This window comes from Delphinapterus leucas, chromosome 18 (genome assembly GCF_059928025.1).
Source record: "Delphinapterus leucas isolate spDelLeu-1000000601 "Yukka" chromosome 18, BTC_Dleu_Yukka2, whole genome shotgun sequence".
NCBI classification, from domain to species: Eukaryota; Metazoa; Chordata; class Mammalia; order Artiodactyla; family Monodontidae; genus Delphinapterus; species Delphinapterus leucas.
In genome coordinates, this window is record NC_143146.1 from 3,025,334 (window position 1) to 3,046,373 (window position 21,040).

The following is a 21,040-nucleotide window of genomic DNA, read 5'->3' on the forward strand; positions in this document are numbered from 1 at the left end:
GTTCAGCAGAGGGGGACTGGGGCAGGATGAGACCTTGGGCTCAGTGTGTCAGAAACAGTGCACCGAGGGACCCACTCTATCAGGGAGTGGTCAACATCGGCCGGAAAGCAAGACCCACGTCAAGAGGAGAGGGGCCACCAGCGAGCCACGCAGAAGTGGGAGGACCAATCTTAGAGACCCAAGTACAGAAGCCCCGTGGCCAAGGGGCCCACGTGCTTCTTCTAAACTTGACTCTAACCACCGAAACCTACCAGCCAAGAAAACAAAGCTGAACTTGAAAACAATACCTTAGAAAAGTACAGGAATATTATTCAGCCTCAAAAAGGAAGGGAATTCTGACACATGCTTCAGCATGTCTGAACCTTCCAGACGTTACGCTAAGTGAGATCAGGCAGTCACAAAAGGACACATACTGTATGACCCCACTTACATGAGGTCCCTAAAACAAGCAAACTCATAGACACAGAGACTAGAGGTTACCAGGAGCTGGGAGGGGGGAAGAGCGAGTTACTGTTTAATGGGACAGAGCTTTTGGATGATGAAGAAAGTTCTGGAGATGGATGGAGATTGCACACCAATGTGAATGTTCTTAATGCTACCGACGTGTACACTTCAAAATGCCTAAGATGGTAAATTTCAGGTTGTGTGTGTTTTATCACCGTTTAAAAAAAGGATAAAAGAATCAACAGAGGTTTGCACGAGATAGATATACAAGAGACCTGAGGTAACATTAATAAGATCATTTTCAAGTGATTAGTTTACAAACACTGTACGTCTGTAGTGTATGTGATGTATGAATCACGTGTCAAAGTTTTATTTTTTAATTTCAGGAAATTGATCTAATATATATATATATATTTTGCGGTACACGGGCCTCTCACTGTTGTGGCCTCTCCCGTTGCGGAGCACAGGCTCCGGACGCGCAGGCTCAGCGGCCATGGCTCACGGGCCCAGCCGCTCCGCGGCACATGGGATCCTCCCGGACCGGGGCACGAACCCGTGTCCCCTGCATCGGCAGGCGGACTCTCAACCACTGTGCCGCCAGGGAAGCCCTGATCTAATTTTTAACACATGAAATGCTTAGCAAGTATAGAGAGCTAAGACAACTTTTTAATGTGAGGAGTTAAGAAAAACCTCATGAAGGCTGCCTTTTTTTCTCTGTTTATCCTTAGAGACTCTAGTTAATTAAACCCAACCAGGAAGAAAAAGCAACACGAAGGCAAAAATGTTGGCAGAATAAACAGCCTGTCTTTTGTCCTCACTCAACAACTAGAAGGATCAGGATTTTGCTAAAGGTACTGTAACTAGAGATAGACAATTCTGAAAATGGAGGAAACGTATGTTTATATGTACACCCCCTTTTAAGTAAGTTTACTTTCTTCTGAGACACTGCTCTGGCTTTGCTCTCTCACAATGTTAAAATGGCTTTAATACAAAACAGAAGTGATGGTCCAGGTTCGACTTTGTTCTGGGAGCAGGCCTTTCTAACCATCTGAAGCATCAGTGTGATGCAGACAGACATTCCCTGTTCTGGAATTTCTAGGCAGGAGTCAACACTCTTTTCAACTGCATTTACTTCCTAATTAAGGAATTTTGGGGACTTAAAAAAAAAAAAAATCCAGAGCGAGCATGACTAATCTTCCTTCCTTCCCTCTCTGGAATAAAGTAAGTCATTTATTTCTAGAACATGAAATTCCAATCAGGCGAGGAGCAGAAAGTGGTTTGGGTGGAACAGTCAGGTAAACGGTCGTTTCTGCTTGACCTCTTAAATGCACAGGGAAGGATTCACTGACTTTAGTTTTTGTGGAGACCAAAAAGGGTGCTGATTCTCTGGAGGATTTCTTATACCATGAAGGATATGCCTGTACCAGCATCCATGGAGACGGATCACAGAGAGATAGAGAGGAAGCCCTTCACCAGTTCCGCTCAGGAAAAAGCCCAATTCTAGTGGCTACTGCTGTGGCAGCAAGAGGACTAGACATTTCAAATGTCAAACATGTTATCAATTTTGATTCGCCAAGTGATACTGAGGAATATGTACATCAGATTGGCCGTACAGGACATGTAGGAAACCTTGGTCTTGCCACCTCATTTTCCAATGAAAGAAATATAAATATCACAAAGGATTTGTTGGCTCTTCTTGTTGAAGCTGAACGAGAAGCACCATCTTGGTTAGAAAGTATGGCTTATGAACACCACTACAAGGGTAGCAGTCGTGGGCGTTCTAAGAGATTGAGTGGATGATTTGGTGCCCGAGAGTATCGACAAAGTAGCAGTTCTGGCAGTCCTAGCTTTAGTAGTAGCCGTGCAAGCAGCAGCCACGGGGGTCGAGGTGGTCATGGCAGCAGCAGGGGATGTGGTGGACGTGGCTATGGAAGCTTCTACAATAGTGATGGATACGGAGGAAATTACAGCTCTCCGGGGGTTGACGGGTGGCGCAGCTGAATCCGCTTCGCAGCAAAATCACCATTTCGAAAAAGCTAATATGGAAACCACATGTAACTGAGACTGTATCGTGTAGCTTCAAGAACTAGTACTACGTAAAACAGATAGCTAGTGGGAAGCAGCCGCATAGCACAGGGAGATCAGCTCGCCGCTTTATGATCACCTAGAGGGGTGGGATAGGGAGGGTGGGAGGGAGACGCAAGAGGGAGGCGATATGGGGATATATGTATACGTATAGCTGATTCACTTTGTTATACAGCAGAAGCTAACACACAATTAATTGTAAAGCAATTATACTCCAATAAAGATGTTAAAAAAAAACACACAAAAAACTAGCACTGCATTACCAGCTGTGATTCTCCTGAAAATTCAAGGGAGCTCAAAGCCAAAGGAAGAAAAGAAAGGAACAATCAACAGCCCTATTAAGAAGTTGGGGTGAAGACTTAACTGCTGTAGTTTGGTTTAAGTTCCCTTCTGCTTATTCCCATCCCAAACTGCATTTATAATTTCGTGACTGAGGATCATTTGTTCGTTAATGTACTGTGGCTAACTCCGGGCAACTTATTATTACGATGTCCTGTTGGCTCAGTGATGCTCAAGTTTTCAATTGTTTTGACAAAATAGATTCACCGAACTTGGGCTAAAATCAAACCTTGGCACACAGGTGTGATACAACTTAACAGGAATCATCAAATCATCTGTCAATATTATAAAGGAAAAAATCTTGGGCCGTCTCCTGCGTTAGGACTTTTTGGTACTTGCAGAGAGGGTAGGAAAACACCTTACGGTAGAATTAGTTTCTAATGTGGCAGCCTGTACTAAGTTGAAGTTCTGAGTTGCTCACTCAATCCTGGATGGGCACTTGCAGTCTTTAAGTAAGCCGTTCCAGTCATGATGAGGTGGCATGTGTGAATACATCCATACGTTTTTCAAAGCACTCTTCGAAGTTAATGCAAGTAAATACAGCAATTCCTCTTTTAATGTTTAGGTTATTAATTCTAAGCTAGGCAGATGTGGGCAAATTATTATAGGAAAAGTTTAAAAGTTTTGATAACGAAAGTGTTTCGGGGAAATTTCATCTAATTAGATGTTTTGAACGCCTGCCGTAAATAAAATTGAAGTGGTAGAATGGCTGACCATGCCAGTGACCAGTCCTTTTAAGGGCCTGCTTGGATTTTGGTCTTTAATGCATGCTAGTGTTGATGTTTTGTGGTCAAGAGGATATGAGCAGGAGGGGTTGTGCAGCAGGCTTTTATTTTAATGCAGATTCTCTTTTTTCTGTTTAAGCTGCGCTGAAATGTTAAAATGGCTTACACTTGTAGAATTTGTAAATCAGAGTAGCTACAAACTCTGAAATTCTTGAGATCACACAGGTTGGCAATATGTACTGCACTGCACAAGGTGTTATTTCTATATAGTGCAGTTTTAATGTATTTTAGCTGCATAGGTTTCCATTGTATTTATAGTCGCTTTCTGCTAAATTTGACCAAAGATGATTGTTCACCAACTAAAAATGCCTCTGCCACTTGGAATTCTGTGCTCATTTTGTGGCTGGAATATAGTGATCTTTATAGACTAATATTTACAATGGCATAAGGCGGCAAAAATTTCTTAAAGTGCAACAGATTTTCAAGTGAACTGTGCCTTGTTCTAAAACTTTATTAAGTAGGTGCACTCGATGGTATTGAGGTCATTTGTTACGGTGCTACTTCAATTAGTATAGATTTAGACTCTCGTACATTTTGCCTGTAAATTTTTACAAAATACTTATTTTATTGTACATTCAGAGAATTTTAGATATATGTCTTGTGTGTGTGTCCTTAAACTTCCAATCTTATTTTGTCTCTTGGAAATTGTTGAACGCAGCGTGTTAGGAACTAGATTCTAAAATTTTATTGGGGACCATGGAATGATAGTTGAGAAGAAAACTATTTGCACATGACAGATTTTAGATACTTTTTGCTGCTAGTTTGTGTAATATTTATTGAACATTTTGACAAATATTTATTTTTGTAAGCCTAAAAATGATTAATTGAAAGTTTAAAGAAACTTGACCAAAAGACAGTACGAAAACACTGGCACTTGAATACTGAATGTCACCGTATGTGAAATAAAATATTTCAGGGTAGTGTGAGCTTTTAATGTTAAGTCCTATTAAATGTGAGTCAAATTAAGCTGACCCAGCATTGGCAATATAGGTAGCTGTAACTTTCTGACAAAATTTAAGGCAAAATTGGCAACTTGAAATTATAACATGCCAAGGTTTTGATACATTTGTCTTAAAATATTAACGAAACACTTCTAAACACTGCCATGAAGTGTCCACATTTTCAAAGGTTCTCAGAGTTTTATTTAGTACATATTTTGTTTGGTTTGGTTTTCAGTGTCTGGCATATTGCGGTTCTCAAACATGTGGTTATCTTTGTGTATGGCCATAATCAGTGACTTTTAGATTCAGTTTTGTCAGCCAGCAATATTTTCAGTAAATAAGAATGGAATTAAATTTGCTGAATGTAAACATCGAACCTCAAGTCACTGTATTGCTTAATGTATTAGTTTTAGGTGCTAGCACTGTTTGAAATTCCCTTAAGTCACCTGAGGGTGTCCCCGGGGCTGGGCCCCCCACCAGCATTTTGGAGCATCCCCCAGGTGACGGCCATGGCAGCCAGGTTGACAGACACTGCTTAGCCCAGATGCCTGCCCCCCCCACCCCACCCCCAACCCAGCAGCAGCTCACTCACAATTTCACAAAGCTCCCCGGGTCATTCTCACCTCCTGACGGGCCAAGGTCCACTGGTTTCATAGGAAACTAGAGGCAAATTCTGCATGTAAGTAACTGCTGTCAGATCCACTTTTGTGCAAAGTTTTACATCTAGAAGGGCACAGGGTGTCAGTGAAGAAATTTTGGAATGGGGGTGAAAAAGAGGCAAATAGAACCTGTAAAGAGATATTTGTATCTCTTTTCTCCCCAGCTTCTTTGATGGGACTCCACTGACTTGAATTGGGAGAGGCTGGCTTTTGTCTTCTATCTCCTGGCAAGAACAATTCAAGGGGAAAAGGAGAGTGATGTGCTGATACAAGTACTCCTGCTGGGAGGGGAGAGAGGGAGGGGAGACGGGTGTGTGTGTGTGTCCACTTATAACTGGATGGAGGGGTCCCTTCCCTGGTCGGGGTACACTTTCCTCCCTGCACAGGCAGCCACAGCTGAGTGACCTGGCTGGGCTTCCTTTTTAATCAAGAGCAGACCTGGCAACCGTACATACTCTTCCTGTAATTGAGTTGCTCTGGTTCCTCAGAGAATCACTTGGGAGAATATGAAGACTGCATTCTCCTTCGAAACCCCAGGAAATCTGTTAAGGCTTTGAAGGAATGCTTCACACCATGCCTGGAAGGCCTATTCTCCTGTGATGCTGGGAAACGGACCGTTACCAGCCAGAAAGGTTGCTGAACTGACCCCTCCTTTGACGAGCCTCCTTTTAAAACAGGAATGATCTCTGCCCAAATTGTCATTTTGTTTTTAACTTTGCAGCTTTTTAGGACTGCAATGAAATGAACGTGTCTGCTCTTCTGCATTTTCACAAAAGCCAAGGCAGACAGCTGAAAAATCACTGCTGCACCATGCGACTTCACAACAAGAAACACATTGATTTTTCCAGCCTCTGTCATCTTGAAATTGACAAGCAGACACAAAAACTGATGTCTACACGCACTGGTAAGGTTTACAAATCATTTCAGACTGTTCGCTGCTAATATTCCTTGTTTTGCAACGGGAAGGGGGAGGCTGGGCCATAAAAGCTGATGACTAAGACGAAGGAAATCCTGTCTGAGCTAAGATTGTCTTGGAGGGGAGGGGCGGGGCAGGGAGGGAAGCTGCCAGACCTGGTGGGAGCTGTAGGAGAGGAAGGTGCTTTTCAGATAGGAAAGGAGAGTCTCTCAGGCCCGTATTTGGTCCTTCATTGCAACTTGGAAGGTTGTTACAATTCGGACCGTGACCAAGTAAGGAAGAAAGGGAAGGGGGTGATTTTCCTCCTGGAATTTCCAGCCGCACTCTTCTTGTTTGAGGCCACCCACTGGCCTTGCTCACCTGGGCGCTCAGGAGGAAATGGGTGGGTGTGTGTCCTGTTCATCCTGGCTGTGGAACCACAGCAGCAAGTGAGCACTGCTGAGGCCCTGTTAGGCAGAGGCTGGGGGTTCTCTCCGCTCCTTCAAGAAAGACATCCTCTCCTAAGGTTCTGTGGTGTGTTTTCTGTGCCACATTGCCAAACCAAAGCCTCTAGAGTTTTCTTGCTTTGTTAAATGATACTTGGGTCTCAGAATCCTTCGAACAAAATGTTCTTTGTTTGTAAGTCTTTCCATTTGTTCTGGAAATAATTTAGTTACACCTGGACCTAACTTTAATTAAAATTAACATTCTTCCCTTGGCGGGCGTTTTTCAAACTTAAGAAAATACAGACAACTGTCCAAAGGCTTTGGGAAGACTCCCCTGCACCCATCTCACCAAGTGGACACGGGAGCGTCAGCGAGCATGTCCCCAGCTCAGGCTCCTGGCATTACAACTCCTCCCTACCAGGCAGGGTCCAGTGCCCGTGGCGCCCAGAAGTGTTAGGACCAGAACCTTCTTCCCCATGGTCCCCTCCCACATCCCTCAGTCCCGCTGGCCTGCTGTGCCCACGCCACGTCCGCCTCTGCCCGAGGGCCTGTCTGAGCAGGGACCCTCCTCTCCTCTGTCCCCAGGGCCACATGCACAGCATGTGTGTCACGGCAAAGAGCCCGCAATGGCTCTTCTCTCCTCTAAAGTAGGGCCTCTGCAGGCTGCCCGCTCCCCATGGACAGCACGTTTAACTTCAAAATTCCATCAGGCAATTGGATACTCCTACCCCGAACACACAAACACACGCATACACACACACGTGCATGTGCTCAGAACATTCCACTTGCTGCCCCTGGCCTGTCCTCCTCTGGGACACAGCCCCGAGCCCACGAGAGGATTGACGTACATGACTTGTGAGTGAACACTGGTCCTAGCAGAATCGAGACATGTTGTTTGGCGAACGGATTTCACGTCAGTGAACTTGTGAACTTGTGACACAGATACTAACATTCCTGTTTGACACATGAAGAAAAGGAGATAGAGAAGGAAAAGTGGCTTTTCCTGGTCACTGGACTCCAACCCAGATGCTCCAACGCTTTTAAACAGACCATGCCTGTCTACCTGCTGGCAAGTGGCAACTCCAGTGAAAAACATCAGAACAGAAAACAAAGCAGGGAAAGCAGACCCCGAGGTAGGGAAGCTGGCGCTGGTCCAGGAAAAATGGAGCCTGTCATCATAACACTGCTGTCCACGGGGGTCCCCTGCACAGCTAAAGTAATTTTAGGAAGGGCTTTTACTCCCCAGGGGGTTTAAGTAAATCTTTCTCCAGGTCAGGGCTAACTATTTTCCAACAGCCTCTCTACCTGCGCCGAGACAATGCTGTGTTTGCATGCCTCTGCCCCCCACGTGCCTGTGGAACATTCATCTCCCCTGCCTGGGAGTTCGAAAAGGACCCGGAGAAGGAGAAGGGTTTGGGGACTCTGTCCTGCTGATCAGACCCCCCGGCCAGCTTGTGTGTCCCCCTTGGTCATCCTCCAGGGGTCTATCCTCATGCAGCCATTCTAGTCTTTGTTTCTCAGAGTTTGGGAGCTGCTAGTCATCCACACTTGTAGGTCAGCCTCTCTGCAGAGGGACCCCAGAATGAACAGGTCTGCCTGATGCGTCCTCGAGACCGTCCTTCTCCTCCTGCCTGGGCAGCCCTTAGGGAGAAAGGAGCTAGGGTCCTCCAAAGGGCGCGTGTGTGTACGCTTGTGTGTTCTATGTTCTTTATTTCTCTCTCTCATCTCCATGTCTATCTATCTCTCCATCTACTATCTATCCATCGATCATCTATCAATTTATCTATCATCTATATCTATCTTTCTCTGTCAATCATTTACCGTCTATCATCCATCTATATTCCATGTAGATAAATAATATATACATATATTTACATATAATATACATATGTATATTTTACATAGCCAACATTTTGCGTATTTTGAGTATGCACACATACTCTATGGCTAGGGATGTGTTGGCCTAGCACCATGCTTAAGAGCAGAGGTTACAGAATCAAACAGTCCTGGGCTTCACTCCCAACTTTATTCCTTATTGACCTTAACAAGTGCCCTAACCTGTGTGCCTCAGTCTGCACATCTGTAAAGTGGGATAATCACAGAACTGTGGGTGTTTAGCGGCTAATGTGTGTCAGTGGCTAGGATCAGTTCCTGGCACCAAACTGCTGTGTTTCCCCTGTGGGAGATTTTAGCTGTTCCTGGGGTTCTGAAATGCTAGAAACTTCCTTAGGGGCTCCTCTTTCTTATGTTGATCCCAGGGGAGCCCACAAAGACCCTCCCAGGGGACCCCTCCTTTTCTCCAACCTGGAGCCAGGGGCAGGGGTGAGGGCAGAGGAGGCGAGAGGGCTCCCCATTCCCTGTGTCACTCCTTCCTGACATTAGTTTGAAATTATTGCCCAGCTGTTGATAATAGCCTCTCTTTTTTCTAATGGACAAGCCACAGCCTGGGAGGCATCCCAGGGAGCACGTGTCTTTGACCGTGTCCACAAGCAGAAGCCCTTTCCTCTGCTCTCATGGGACCCACACCACTCCACAGAGTCAGACACACACCCAAAAGTGCTCAACACGCACAAAAACACACTGTTACGTAATTCCCACCAGGTACCAGAAAATCAGTCTGTAATTCTTCTGTAATTCCCACATGGGAGATCACTGAAGGGGGCAAAAACAGCAAAATAGGAATTTTAGGGCCTGAAACAATCCCTCGGAAAAAAGGCAAATCTTTCACAGACAGATCAGCACTTCCTTTATCATCAGGTACAGAGAGCTTTAGCCAGCGGGGGGTAGCATTTAATTGGGGAAAAACAACCACACCGGGAAAAACGACATTTTAATCTAATCTTTCCTAGTTGTTCCGTGACTGTCCTTCTCATCCAGGTTCGTTTCAGCACTTTCAGCTTGCTATACCTTCACTCATTTACGGCACAGGTGCTTTACTGGGTGCCTGCTGTGTTTCAGGCCCTGGATCGTACGATGTAGCCGTGAATGAGATAGGAGGAAAGACGTCATGTGCCCTAAGCCTTGGGCTGTGGTGGCAGAGATTCCAATGGGGATAAAATTACCTGAGAAAAGACAAACGCTTAATGTCTACAGGGCTTAAGGATGATGACTTAAAATCCTGGCTCTCTAATGGTAATTTTGGGAGGGCACTTTAATTAGACTCTGCAATGGCTCATTTCCGAGGGACAGTGGCTCCAGCTGGGTGCGGAATTCTGACACTGGCTACAGGAGGCCTCTGACAGGCCAGGGGCAGGGTGTCCTTTAGGTCACGGGACTTCAGGCTACTTCGAGGAGAGAGACCGGGCGTGGGCGAAGCTGCAAAACAGAGCTGGCAATGGCTGCTCTGTTCCTGCAGGGTGGTGACACAGGCAAAAGCGCCAGGTGACAGCCACTGGCCGTTGGCCATCCTTGTTCCTGGCCCTTGTCCCCAGCCAGTAGAAGTTATGGCCACTTGGAGATTGCTCACTCCAAATTCTGCAGCGGCCTGCAGCAATGCCGGGAGTGCATGTGGAGGGGGGCTCGGGGACCCCAGACGTGCCACTTTATCATCCTTGCTGTCCCCTGGGGGTCCTAGGCATGCAAGAAGCTGGTGGTGGGCTTTCCTTTCCCACACGGCCAGCCCCTATGGATGGGACACTGGCCTGACAAATTAGTGAGTGAGCCAGAGGTGTGAGCATGTAAAAGCCTCCTGGAAATGACACCATCCTGCAAACCTGCTGTGCCATCTCAAGCTCAGAAAACAACTGTGCAACCGTGTTCCTGCCCTGGTCAGTCGGTCAAGAAGAGGGAGGCCATTGTAGCTCAGCCCTGGAGGCCCTCGGAGACGCCAAGCTGTGGAATCTCCATTGGGGCGCCTTCCCTCCCCTCTCCCCATAAAGAACCCCACCCAAGTTAGGGGAACAAAAGCCCTTTCCCCAGGCAGGGGCCACTTCTGCTAGATTTCCAAGGACACAGAAGTGCCTTTTGTTCGCTTTTTTCTATCAGAGCAAAGCATGGGGACACTATCTCCCTTTTGCTGATCCCCAGTGTGCAGCCTGCTGCTTCTCTGCTCGCTCTGCACCTGTCTGGACTAAGCATGCCAGATGTGACAGATTCATGACTTCTAAGGGCAGATTTTTATTCTGAAATGAGTTATATTTGCTGAAAAGTTGCAAAGAGAATTCGGAGAGTCCCCACACAACCCTTCAGGCAGACATGATGATGTGATGTCAACATCTTACACAACCTCAGCCCATTTTGTCAAAACTAGAAATGAACACGAGCACATTCACTAAACCACAGACTCTTATCAGAATTGCACCAGTTTTTCCACCAATATTCTCTCTCCCTTCCAGGATCCGATTCAGGATACCGCACGGCACTTAGAGGAGCACTTGTTGCTGCAGAAGGCAGCCTCGCTCAGGGTGGCAGAATCCCGTCGGGACAGAACACCCAGTGCACAACAGGGGCGGCAGGAGATGGGAGACCCCGACACAGAGGCCAGGTCCAGGCGCCCGCGGGCTCGGAATCTAGTGGGTGGGGCGGAGCTGCTCGCATGTCCCTTGAAAGTCACTCCCTGACCGCATGGAGGGGGCTGGAGAAACCCACGCAGTCTCCCTAAGATTAGACACCTTCTAATCTTCTTTCATGGATAATAAAAAAAAAAAAATCACACAGCCCCAGGGGGGCGATGAAATCAAGGTTAGTGAGTCATTCAGGCCTGTCCCAGGAGAGTCTTCTTGGCGGTGGGAGCAGCCACCAGGGTGGTGGCAGGAGGTGACCACCAGATAACCTGCCTGGCCTCTTGCCCCAGCTGATCAGGTATCATTCACTGGGTTACAGAAGCTTCCCACCCCCAAAGATAAGAAGCCTCAAGCAGCATACTTTTTTTTTTTTTTTTTGCTGTACGCGGGCCTCTCACCGCTGTGGCCCCTCCCGCCACGGAGCACAGGCTCCGGACGCGCAGGCTCAGCGGCCATGGCTCACAGGCCCAGCTGCTCCGCGGCATGTGGGATCCTCCCGGACCGCGGCACGAACCCGTGTCCCCTGCATCGGCAGGCGGACTCTCAGCCACTGCGCCACCAGGGAAGCCCTATACTTATTTTTAAGTCATCTCTGGAGCAGCCCAAATGCCAGCCTGGAACAGCATCCCGCTTCCAGCTTTACAGCTGGGAGTGGTGAGGGCCTAGCCCAGGGACGGGCCTGGGGCAGGTTGAGGGGGGCGGGCCCCGTCCTCAGCTCTGACTCTCCAACTCACCGGGGTGACTGAATGCCCGGAGCATCCCAGCACGGACGGACGCCAACCCTCCCTCAAAATGTTAAGTGACTTGCTCTGGGGTCACCCAGCCAGTTAGGAGCCACGCTGGGGTGGCATTTGGTTGCCTCTACCACTGCTGTGCGGTCCCCGGTCCTGGGGGCCACCAGCTCCTGCGCAGAATGCCAAGCTTACAAGCCGAATCAGCCAAGGCCGGGGTTCCCAACCTTACCTACCACCTTCCACGCCGGTGATGACACCTCCAGCTACAGCTGGAGGCTGACTTCACATTTTCCTCTCAAATCCTCTAATCAGAGGTTCCTAATCTGAAAACTCCTTTTCAGATTAAAAGTACAAGACATTCCAAAACCACCACCTTCTAAGTACTGACATCCTCATTACACCATCGTCATTGATCAGGTTTATCTCCATTGCACTTTTGTTTTTCTCTCGCATTTTCTCTCTTACTTAATTGAAGCGTCACCCATTTGTCTGTCACCAAAGGAAGACAGATAATCCTTTGATTTTTATTATTTTACCAAAATCTTTGTTTTCTGTTCTAGAACTTTTTACTTGAATTGCACTTTTTTTCCCCCTCTCTCTCTGGTTCTAAATATACCCACGGGCAGTGGGAGAGCTGTGGTCCCTCCGTCCCCCTTATACCTGCGTCTGTTATGTGATGCTATGACAAATCGCTGGTGTTACTGACTGTGGCCAAGCCATACAAGCCATGCAGGGAGGCTTACTTTAAGGGCCTCCAGAGAGCTGGAGATTTCCTTGTTTTTCCATTAACAGAGGAGGAACGTTGTGATACTTCCCTGCTTCTTGGGGGCCCAGATTGTGAACAACTGCACTAGAGCCCCAGGGAATTCTGCAAAAGACCTGATCTCTAGGAGTCTTAACTCGAGCATGGAAAGCATGTGAGCACCGTACATTTTCCGTAACTTAGCATTAAGCTGATTGGAAGGAGAAGAGAAAACCTTAAGGACATATTCCTTCTTTTTTAGAGGGAGAGGACTCAAATCAATAAAATTAGAAATGAAAAAGGAGAAGTTACAACAGACACCACAGAAATACAAAGCATCCTAAGAGACTACTACAGGCAATTCTATGCCAATAAAACGGACAACCCAGAAAAAATGGACAAATGCTTAGAAAGATATAACCTTCCAAGACTGAACCAGGAAGAAATAGAAAATATGAACAGACCAATCACAAGTAATGAAATTGAAACTGTGATTAAAAATCTTCCAACAAACAAGAGTCCAGGACCAGATGGCTTCACGGGTGAATTCTATCAAACATTTAGAGAAGAGCTAACACCTATCCTACTCAGCCTCTTCCAAAAAACTGCAGAGGAAGGAACACTCCCAACCTCATTCTGTGAGGCCACCATCACCCTGAAACCAAAACCAGACAAAGATACTACAAAAAAAGAAAGTTACAGACCAATATCACTAGTGAATATAGATGCAAAAATCCTCAACAAAATACTAGCAAACAGAATCCAACAACACATTAAAAGGATCATACACTATGATCAAGTGGGATTTACCCCAGGGATGCAAGGATTCTTCAATATATGCAAATCAATCAATGTGATAAACCATATTAACAAACTGAAGGAGAAAAACCATATCATCATCTCAATAGATGCAGAAAAAGCTTCTGACAAAATTCAACACCCATTTATGATAAAAACTCTCTAGAAAGTGGGCATAGAGGGAACCCACCTCAACATAATAAAGGCCATATACGACTAACCCACAGCAAACATCATTCTCAATGGTGAAAAACTGAAAGCATTTCCTCTAAGATCAGGAACAAGACAAGGATGTCCACTCTCACCACTATTATTCAACATAGTTTTGGAAGTCTTAGCCACAGCAATCAGAGAAAAAAAAAGAAATAAAAGGAATACAAATTGGAAAAGAAGAAGTAAAACTGTCACTGTTTGCAGATGACATGATACTATACACAGAGAATCTTAAAGATGCCACCAGAAAACTACCAGAGGTAATCAATGAATTTGGTAAAGTTGCAGGATACAAAATTAATGCACAGAAATCTCTTGCATTCCTATACACTAATGATGAAAAATCTGAAAGAGAAATTAAGGAAACACTCCCATTTACCATAGCAACAAAAAGAACAAAATATCTAGGAATAAACTTACCTAAGGAGGTAAAAGACCTGTACTCAGAAAACTATAAGATACTGATGAAAGGAATCAAAGATGACACAAACAGAAGGAGAGATATACCATGTTCCTGGATTGGAAGAATCAATATTGTGAAAATGACTATACTACCCAAAGCAATCTACAGACTGAATGTAATCCCTATCAAATTACCAGTGGCATTTTTTACAGAACTAGAACAAAAAAATCTTAAAATTTGCATGGAGACACAAAAGACCCCGAATAGCCAAAGCGGTCTTAAGGGAAGAAAACGGAGCTGGAGGAATCAGACTCCCTGACTTCAGACTATACTACAAAGCTACGGTAATCAAGACAATATGGTACTGGCACAAAAACAGAAATATAGATCAATGGAACAGGATGGAAAGCCCAGAGATAAATCCACGCACCTATGGTCAACTAATCTATGACAAAGGAGGCAGGATATACAATGGAGAAAAGACAGTCTCTTTTGCATTGGGGAAACTGGATAGCTACATGTGAAAGAATGAAATTAGAACACTCCCTAACACCATACACAAAAATAAACTCACAATGGGTTAGAGACCTAAATGTAAGACCGGCCACTATGAAACTCTTAGAGAAAAACATAGGAAGAACACTCTTTGACATAAATCACAGCAAGATCTTTTTTGATCCACCTCCTAGAGTAATGGAAATAAAAACAAAAATAAACAAATGGGACCTAATGAAACTTAAAAGCTTTTGCAAAGCAAAGGAAACTACAAACAAGACGAAAAGACAACCCTCACAATGGGAGAAAATATTTGCAAACGAATCAACGGACAAAGGATTAATCTCCAAAATATATAAACAGCTCATGCAGCTCAATATTAAAAAAAAAACAACCCAATCAAAAAATGGGCAGAAGACCTAAACAGACTTTCCTCCAAAGAAGACATACAGATGGCCAAGAAGCACATGAAAAGCTGCGCAACATCACTAATTATTAGAGAAATGCAAATCAAAACTACAGTGAGGTACCACCTCACACCAGTTAGAATGGGCATCATCAGAAAATCTACAAACAACAAATGCTGGAGAGGGTGTGGAGAAAAGGGAACCCTTTTGCACTGTTGGTGGGAATGTAAATTGGTACAGCCACTATGGAGAACAGTATGGAGTTTCCTTAAAAAACTAAAAATAGAACTACCATACGACCCAGCAATCCCATTACTGGGCATATACCCAGAGAAAACCATAATTCAAAGACACATGCACCCCAATGTTCACTGCAGCACTATTTACAATAGCCAGGACATGGAAGCAACCTAAATGCCCATCGACAGACGAAGGGATAAAGAAGATGTGGTACATATATACAATGGAATATCACTCAGCCATAAAAAGGAACGAAATTGGGTCATCTGTAGAGATATGGATGATCTAGAGACTGTCATACACAGTGAAGTAAGTCAGAAAGAGAAAAACAAATATCGTATATTAACGCATATATATGGAACCTAGTAAAATGGTGCAGATGAACCGGTTTGCAGGGCAGAAATAGAGACACAGATGTAAAGAACAAACGTATGGACACCAAGGGGGGAAAGTGGCGGGTGGTGGTGGTGGTGGTGGTATGAACTGGGAGATTGGGATTGACATGTATGCACTGATGTGTATGAAATAGATGACTAATAAGAACCTGCTGTATAAAAAAAAAAATTAAATAAAATTCAAAAAAAAAAACAAGAGCATATTCCTTCTTTTTCTTTTCTTTCCTTGGGGGCAGGGAAAGGTGTGGCAGCATGCAGGAATGGCAAGAGAATCTTCCAGAGCCTGGAGCCCTGGAAATCTGAGCTGGTGGGAAGGCAGTCTGGAGCCCACCATCTCCCGGGGCATACGGGGCCTGTGTGTCCAGCTCTCCTGGCTGCCTCCTCATAACCTGGAGAATCTAAGTTCTCCCCGGCTGAGGTCAGGAGGTCAGCCCAGCCCATAGCACATCTGATCTCCAGGAAGGTCTCTGTTCTCTAGAATTCTCTTCCCCCCAGAATCGCACAGGGCTGCTCTCTTAGATCTTCAAGGCTGCTGCCCCACGTCTTGAGATAAGAAGCAATAGTGCGGTACAGGGGCTCATGAGCCCCGGGGCAACCTGCCTTCAAAGCCTGGGATGGTGGCCGTTTAGGACGGGCTGTCTCACGTGCCCTCAGGCCGGGCAGCGGCAGGAAGGCAGCCTGACGACAGGGTGCCACACATCCAGGGTGCGTGTACCCACGCTTGGGTCCCGAGCCCAGGCTGCCAGGGGACTGCTGCCATCCTCTCTCCCTCTGGCCACCAGATCGTGCTGGGTCTCCCTTGCTCCCGGCTCCTGCTCTATAGAGCAAAGCAGTAGAGGAGGTGGAGGGGGACTCCCCTTCCCAGAAACCAGTGGGTGGGCTTTGTTCTGCCCATCTCTGTCCAGAGCAAGGAAAGCACAGCTAGGAGACTCAACTACTGAAAATCAGTAGTTGACTTACCATACCAGTTCTGACCCTGGGAAACCAAGCAGTGGGGAGTTGCCTGGGTTCAGATCTGCTGCTTACAAAGAGAGACACCTTGGGCAAGGTGTTTAAACTCTTTGTGCCTGTTTTCTTATCTGTAAAATGGGGGTAATAAATGTTACCTACTCAGGTAGGTGTGTTTTCCTATGAAGCTTAGATGGATTAAGACGCAAAAATTGGCACATAGCAAGTATTCATTAAATAATTATTTACCATCTCTGCTACCCATTTTCTGTTGCTTCTGCTACAAAACTCTTCAAGCTACAGCGAGCAGCCCTTTTCACTGAATTGACCTACCCCTGGGAAGACTCTTTGGCACAAACGGGCAAAGACACAGGATTCCTGAGTGTGGCAGACAAATAGGGCAGGAGCTGGACTTGCCACAATGAGGAAAGATTTTTTAGTAAATATAGTTAAAGATTAAGGCATTATTTCTTGAGTAACAGCTCTTAAAGCCAGTGGACAATAAGAAGTTAGCAAGTGGAACATCCACTGTCGAACATCATAAATTCCATGATTGTTGAATAATACGTATTGATGTGTCTCTAGTAAAATGACTCAGAAGTATGTTTGTATCTGCAGATTTAGAAATGCCATAAACTGGCAAGTGACTCCAATGCCTTCCAACCTAATACTCTTAACTCAGTGGTTCCCAAACTTTAGCATCAAGTGGGAATGCAGACTCCCAGGCTCCGCCCCCGAAAGTCTAATCAGGAGATTTGAGATGTGGATCAGAGGTCTGAGTTTTTAACCAGGCTTTCCAGGTGAGTGTAGGGGTCCAAGGACTGTCCTCTGAGAAGCACTGCTAGGCAATAAACGCTCTGGGTCCCATCCAAGGATCAGGGAGCAGAGACTCAGATGAGTATGTGGCATCTAAGAGGCTTTGGAGGAAGGCACAGGGGTATATTACATGTAACAGGCTGGGGGATATTCTCTTCTGTTCACTGTATGGAAACGCGTGCTCAGGATTTATGAGACCAGGGCAGAGCTGCCTTTAGTACCCAGGTCTTCTGACATGAACACCACTTTTCCACCACTTTTAGGATCCATGCCAGAAAGAAAACACTGATGTTATAAAAGTGGTTCTAGGGGCTTCCCTGGTGGCGCGGTGGTTGAGAGTCCGCCTGCCGATGCAGGGGACACGGGTTCATGCCTCGGTCGGGTAAGAACCCACATGCCGCGGAGCGGCTGGTCCCGTGAGCCATGGCCGCTGAGCCTGCGCGTTCGGAGCCTGTGCTCCGCAAGGGGAGAGGCCGCAACAGTGAGAGGCCCGCGTACCACACACACACACACACACTCAAAAGTGGTTCTAGGGGACGAAGGGGTGTGGGAGAGTGAGCACAACGAATGCACAATCTCAATAGGGTTGGGCACTTTCCTTTGCAGGGACCTCCTCCTCCTCCTCTGAGCGTACGCGCGCGTCTGCGTGCGCGCGTGCGTGCGTGTGTGTGCGCGCGCGCGCATGCATTGCCCTGGCTCCCAGCTCTGGGCCAAGTCCTGTATGTCTTGTGTGCATAAGGACCCATAAAGGCCAATGGGCTGGTTTAAATTTCTAGGCTCTGATCTTCTTAAACCAGGACGTGTGGAAAGGAAAGGGAGACAGACCCGAGCTTTAAGAAAACTTTGGCCTGGAATGTTCCGGTCAAAGTCCATGGACTCCTCTTCTGACTCCCAATCTGGGCCCTGAATTGCAGCAGGAAAGTGAGGCTAGAGGTTCTTTCCCAAGCCAGGATAGCACTTGCTCACTCACAGCCTTGAAAATCCTCATTTGTTTTATGTGAGGATGGAACAATGTGAAAATAACAGAATTCAAAGCATACCGTGAACACAGCTCCCCACTGTGCCTGTGTACACTCTACCCAGAGTGCGGATGGGGGGGGTCTCTTGACTGAGCCACCTGGGAGATCAGGTGCCACCATATTCCATCAGACAGAGGAAGGGAGGGTGGGGTCCAGGACACCTGGTAAGTCCCCTGGATCTTCAGCTGCAGTTTAAACATCTGGGTCCTCAACTCAAGGGACCCAACAAAAGCTGTGACCGCTCAGCCATGCCACGCGAAGTTCAACCAGAGTGGCTCCTGCTGCCAAGTACAAAATCCCATAGTGCAGTCAGCAGGCGGGGACTGCCTGGCAACGCTGACAGGGTCACCTTGAATGGCGGGGCTGGGGTGGAGGGGGACCTGGTAAACAGGGTCCCCGTGGGAGACTTAGCAGCCCCATCCTGGCTTTTCCGGGGCCACAGCGCGTCTTGCAAGAAAACGGTGTTTTCTGCCATTGTTCCCTCTCAGCGACACCAGGAGTACAAAGTCGCCCGGTCCTCCTCGCCCCGCCCATTCCCCCAGAGCCTCTCATTCAAAAGAACGGAAAACCCTGCCAAGGGCAGGACCTCCGACACCAGCTTCTGATGCCACGCAAGCTATTCTCCCCCGAAGCCTGGCGCCCCAGGGCCACGTGTCTGACCGCCTCGATTCTAAGGTCGAGCTTTGCTTCTAACGACGGGCTTTGCTCAAACGAGGGGAAAGGATGCCGCGAGCCATGTTTTAAATTATTGGTTCCCAAGGAAGAGCCGACGCCAGTAACGCACAGGATTGAAGGGGGACCCAAGGAACGGCAAACCGGAGTTCTCGGGGGTGAGGGGCGGGGAAGGCGTGCTTTCTCAGAGCCTGGGCTGGGTAGGAGGCGCAGGGGACACCCAGGCACACACACACGGACACACGCTCAGGTGCGCACGCGCGAGTGGCCTTCTGGCAAGGCCACTCGGTGTCCCCACCGCTCTCTCCGGCACGCGAATCGGCCCGGAACGGGAGCCAAGACTTACCGCCAGGACGCCCTGGGCCAGGAGCCCCACTGTCACAGCTCCCAGCAGTAGCCACCTGGATGGGAGAGGGGGGAAGAGCGCCATGAGTGTGCGGCCCCGGGTTGGAAATTCCAAAAAGCACACGCGCGCGGGACCCAGGGGATAGGCAGCAAGTCGCTTACCACCGCAGGGCAGGGCGCGACGCCGCGCGCTGGTCTCGGTCCATGCTCCCAGTTCGGCCCCTCGGGGCTCCGATCCGTCCCTCCTAGCCTGGAAGACGAGACAAAGCGGGCTTAGCCCGGCTGGGGAGGGAGCCTCGTCGCCGCCCGCCTCCGTCTGCGGGACAAGGGAAAGCGGGGCGCGTCCCCGCCTCTTGCCGGGGGTGACCGGGAGCCGCCCCGCGACGAGGCAGGGGAGAGGGCAGCCGGCTGCCCACCTAGGCCCGGATGGGGCCGCTCAGCAGCCGCCGCTCCATCCTCTCCCCCTTCCCACTCCGAGAGCCGGGCGCGCAGCCCGAGCTGCACGGGGCGCGCGAGTCTCTGCCCTCCGCCCGGGACTCGGCGTCCCAGGGCCGCTCTTACCTCAGGCCCGGCTTCAGTGGCTGCCGCCCGCGCGTCTCCGCCCTCCAGAAGCGCCGCCTGCGGCACGAGCAGCGCAGCCGCCCTCTCGGCCTCCCCGGGCCGACCTCGGGCCCGCGCGTCCGCCCTCGGAGCTCCGCCGGGTCGGCGAGCGCGGGGCGCGGGGCGGGCAGCGGCGGCGGTGGGTACAGAGCGCGGAGCCCTGCGTCCCGGCGCGCGGCGGCCACAATCCCCCGTCCGCGCGCTCCTGCCGCCTCTTACCCGCGCCGAAGGGTCCTCCCCCTTTGAGGCGCCGCCCGCCCCGCGCCGCTGAGGGGAGGGGCAGCGCCAACAAATTGGGGAGCTCGCCTGGTCGCGCTCAGGTCTCCGCCGCGAGCTGCCGCGCCCGGGACGGTGCGCCGCGCTCGAGTCCCGGCCCTGCGAGAGTGAGCCGCCCGCCGCCGCCCCCAAGAGCCCGGGCGCCGGCCCCCGCCGTCCGCCGCCGGTCCACTCCGCCCCGGGCGCGCCACCATGGGGCCCCGGCTCGGCGTCTGGCTCCTGCTGCCCGCCGCCCTCCTGCTCCACGAGGAGAGCAGCCGGGCCGCCGCGAAGGTGAGTCCCGGCCGGCTCGGCTCCCGGCGTCCCGCCCTGCGCCCTGTCGCCCCGCGCGGCCCCTTTGTCCCCAGCCGGAGCCGCCCTCCGGGCCCGGGGGTCGCGTACGGCACAACCGGGCGCACTCTCGCGGCCGGTCCCCGCCGGTGACCCCCTGGGGTGCGATCGCGCATCCATTAGGGAGCCTCCTTTGTTGTGGGCTGGGTAGGGGCGAGTCAGGGGACTCCTCGGGGCCGGGGGCGGGCGAGCAGAACTTGGTGCGCCCCGCGCGGGGTGAGGGTGCCCGGGAGTCAGGGGGATTTGAACTCGCACCTCGGGGGCGCCTGGCCGTCGGGCGCCTTCACCTGCCCCGGGCGCCCGAGTGGGCCGGGGGCCGGAGGGCCGGACACGCGCGCCCCGTGCTGTTCGGAGCCCCACACATGTGCCCGGGAGTCGCTTTGGGCGTGTTTCTCTGGAGCTTTGGGGACTCTGGTGGTTGATGCTGAACAGTCCTGGGCCGTTTGCCTGGAAACAGCTGTATCTGCTTTCCCACGACTTTGCTGTCGCTGCAGCACGCTAAGGGACAGCA

At 49.1% G+C, this 21,040-nt stretch overlaps 2 protein-coding genes and 1 pseudogene across 2 annotated transcripts in view; 2 read left to right on the forward strand and 1 right to left on the reverse strand.

The window, feature by feature from the left end:
• Positions 1-20,121, reverse strand: part of COL4A2 (collagen type IV alpha 2 chain) — a 177,872-nt gene extending 157,751 nt beyond the window's left edge. The window contains exons 1-3 of the mRNA XM_022576773.3: positions 19,885-20,121; positions 19,486-19,573; positions 19,325-19,379 (exon numbers count right to left, since the gene is read on the reverse strand). Of these exons, the coding sequence (XP_022432481.1) occupies positions 19,325-19,379; positions 19,486-19,529 (99 nt within the window). The 5' untranslated portion in view covers positions 19,530-19,573; positions 19,885-20,121. The remainder of the gene's footprint in view (positions 1-19,324; positions 19,380-19,485; positions 19,574-19,884) is intronic.
• Positions 1,673-2,460, forward strand: LOC111176385 (ATP-dependent RNA helicase DDX3X-like; annotated as a pseudogene).
• COL4A1 (collagen type IV alpha 1 chain) overlaps positions 20,033-21,040 on the forward strand; it is a 150,621-nt gene continuing 149,613 nt past the window's right edge. Inside the window, exon 1 of the mRNA XM_022576774.3 lies at positions 20,033-20,472. Within this exon, the coding sequence (XP_022432482.2) occupies positions 20,392-20,472 (81 nt within the window). The 5' untranslated portion in view covers positions 20,033-20,391. The remainder of the gene's footprint in view (positions 20,473-21,040) is intronic.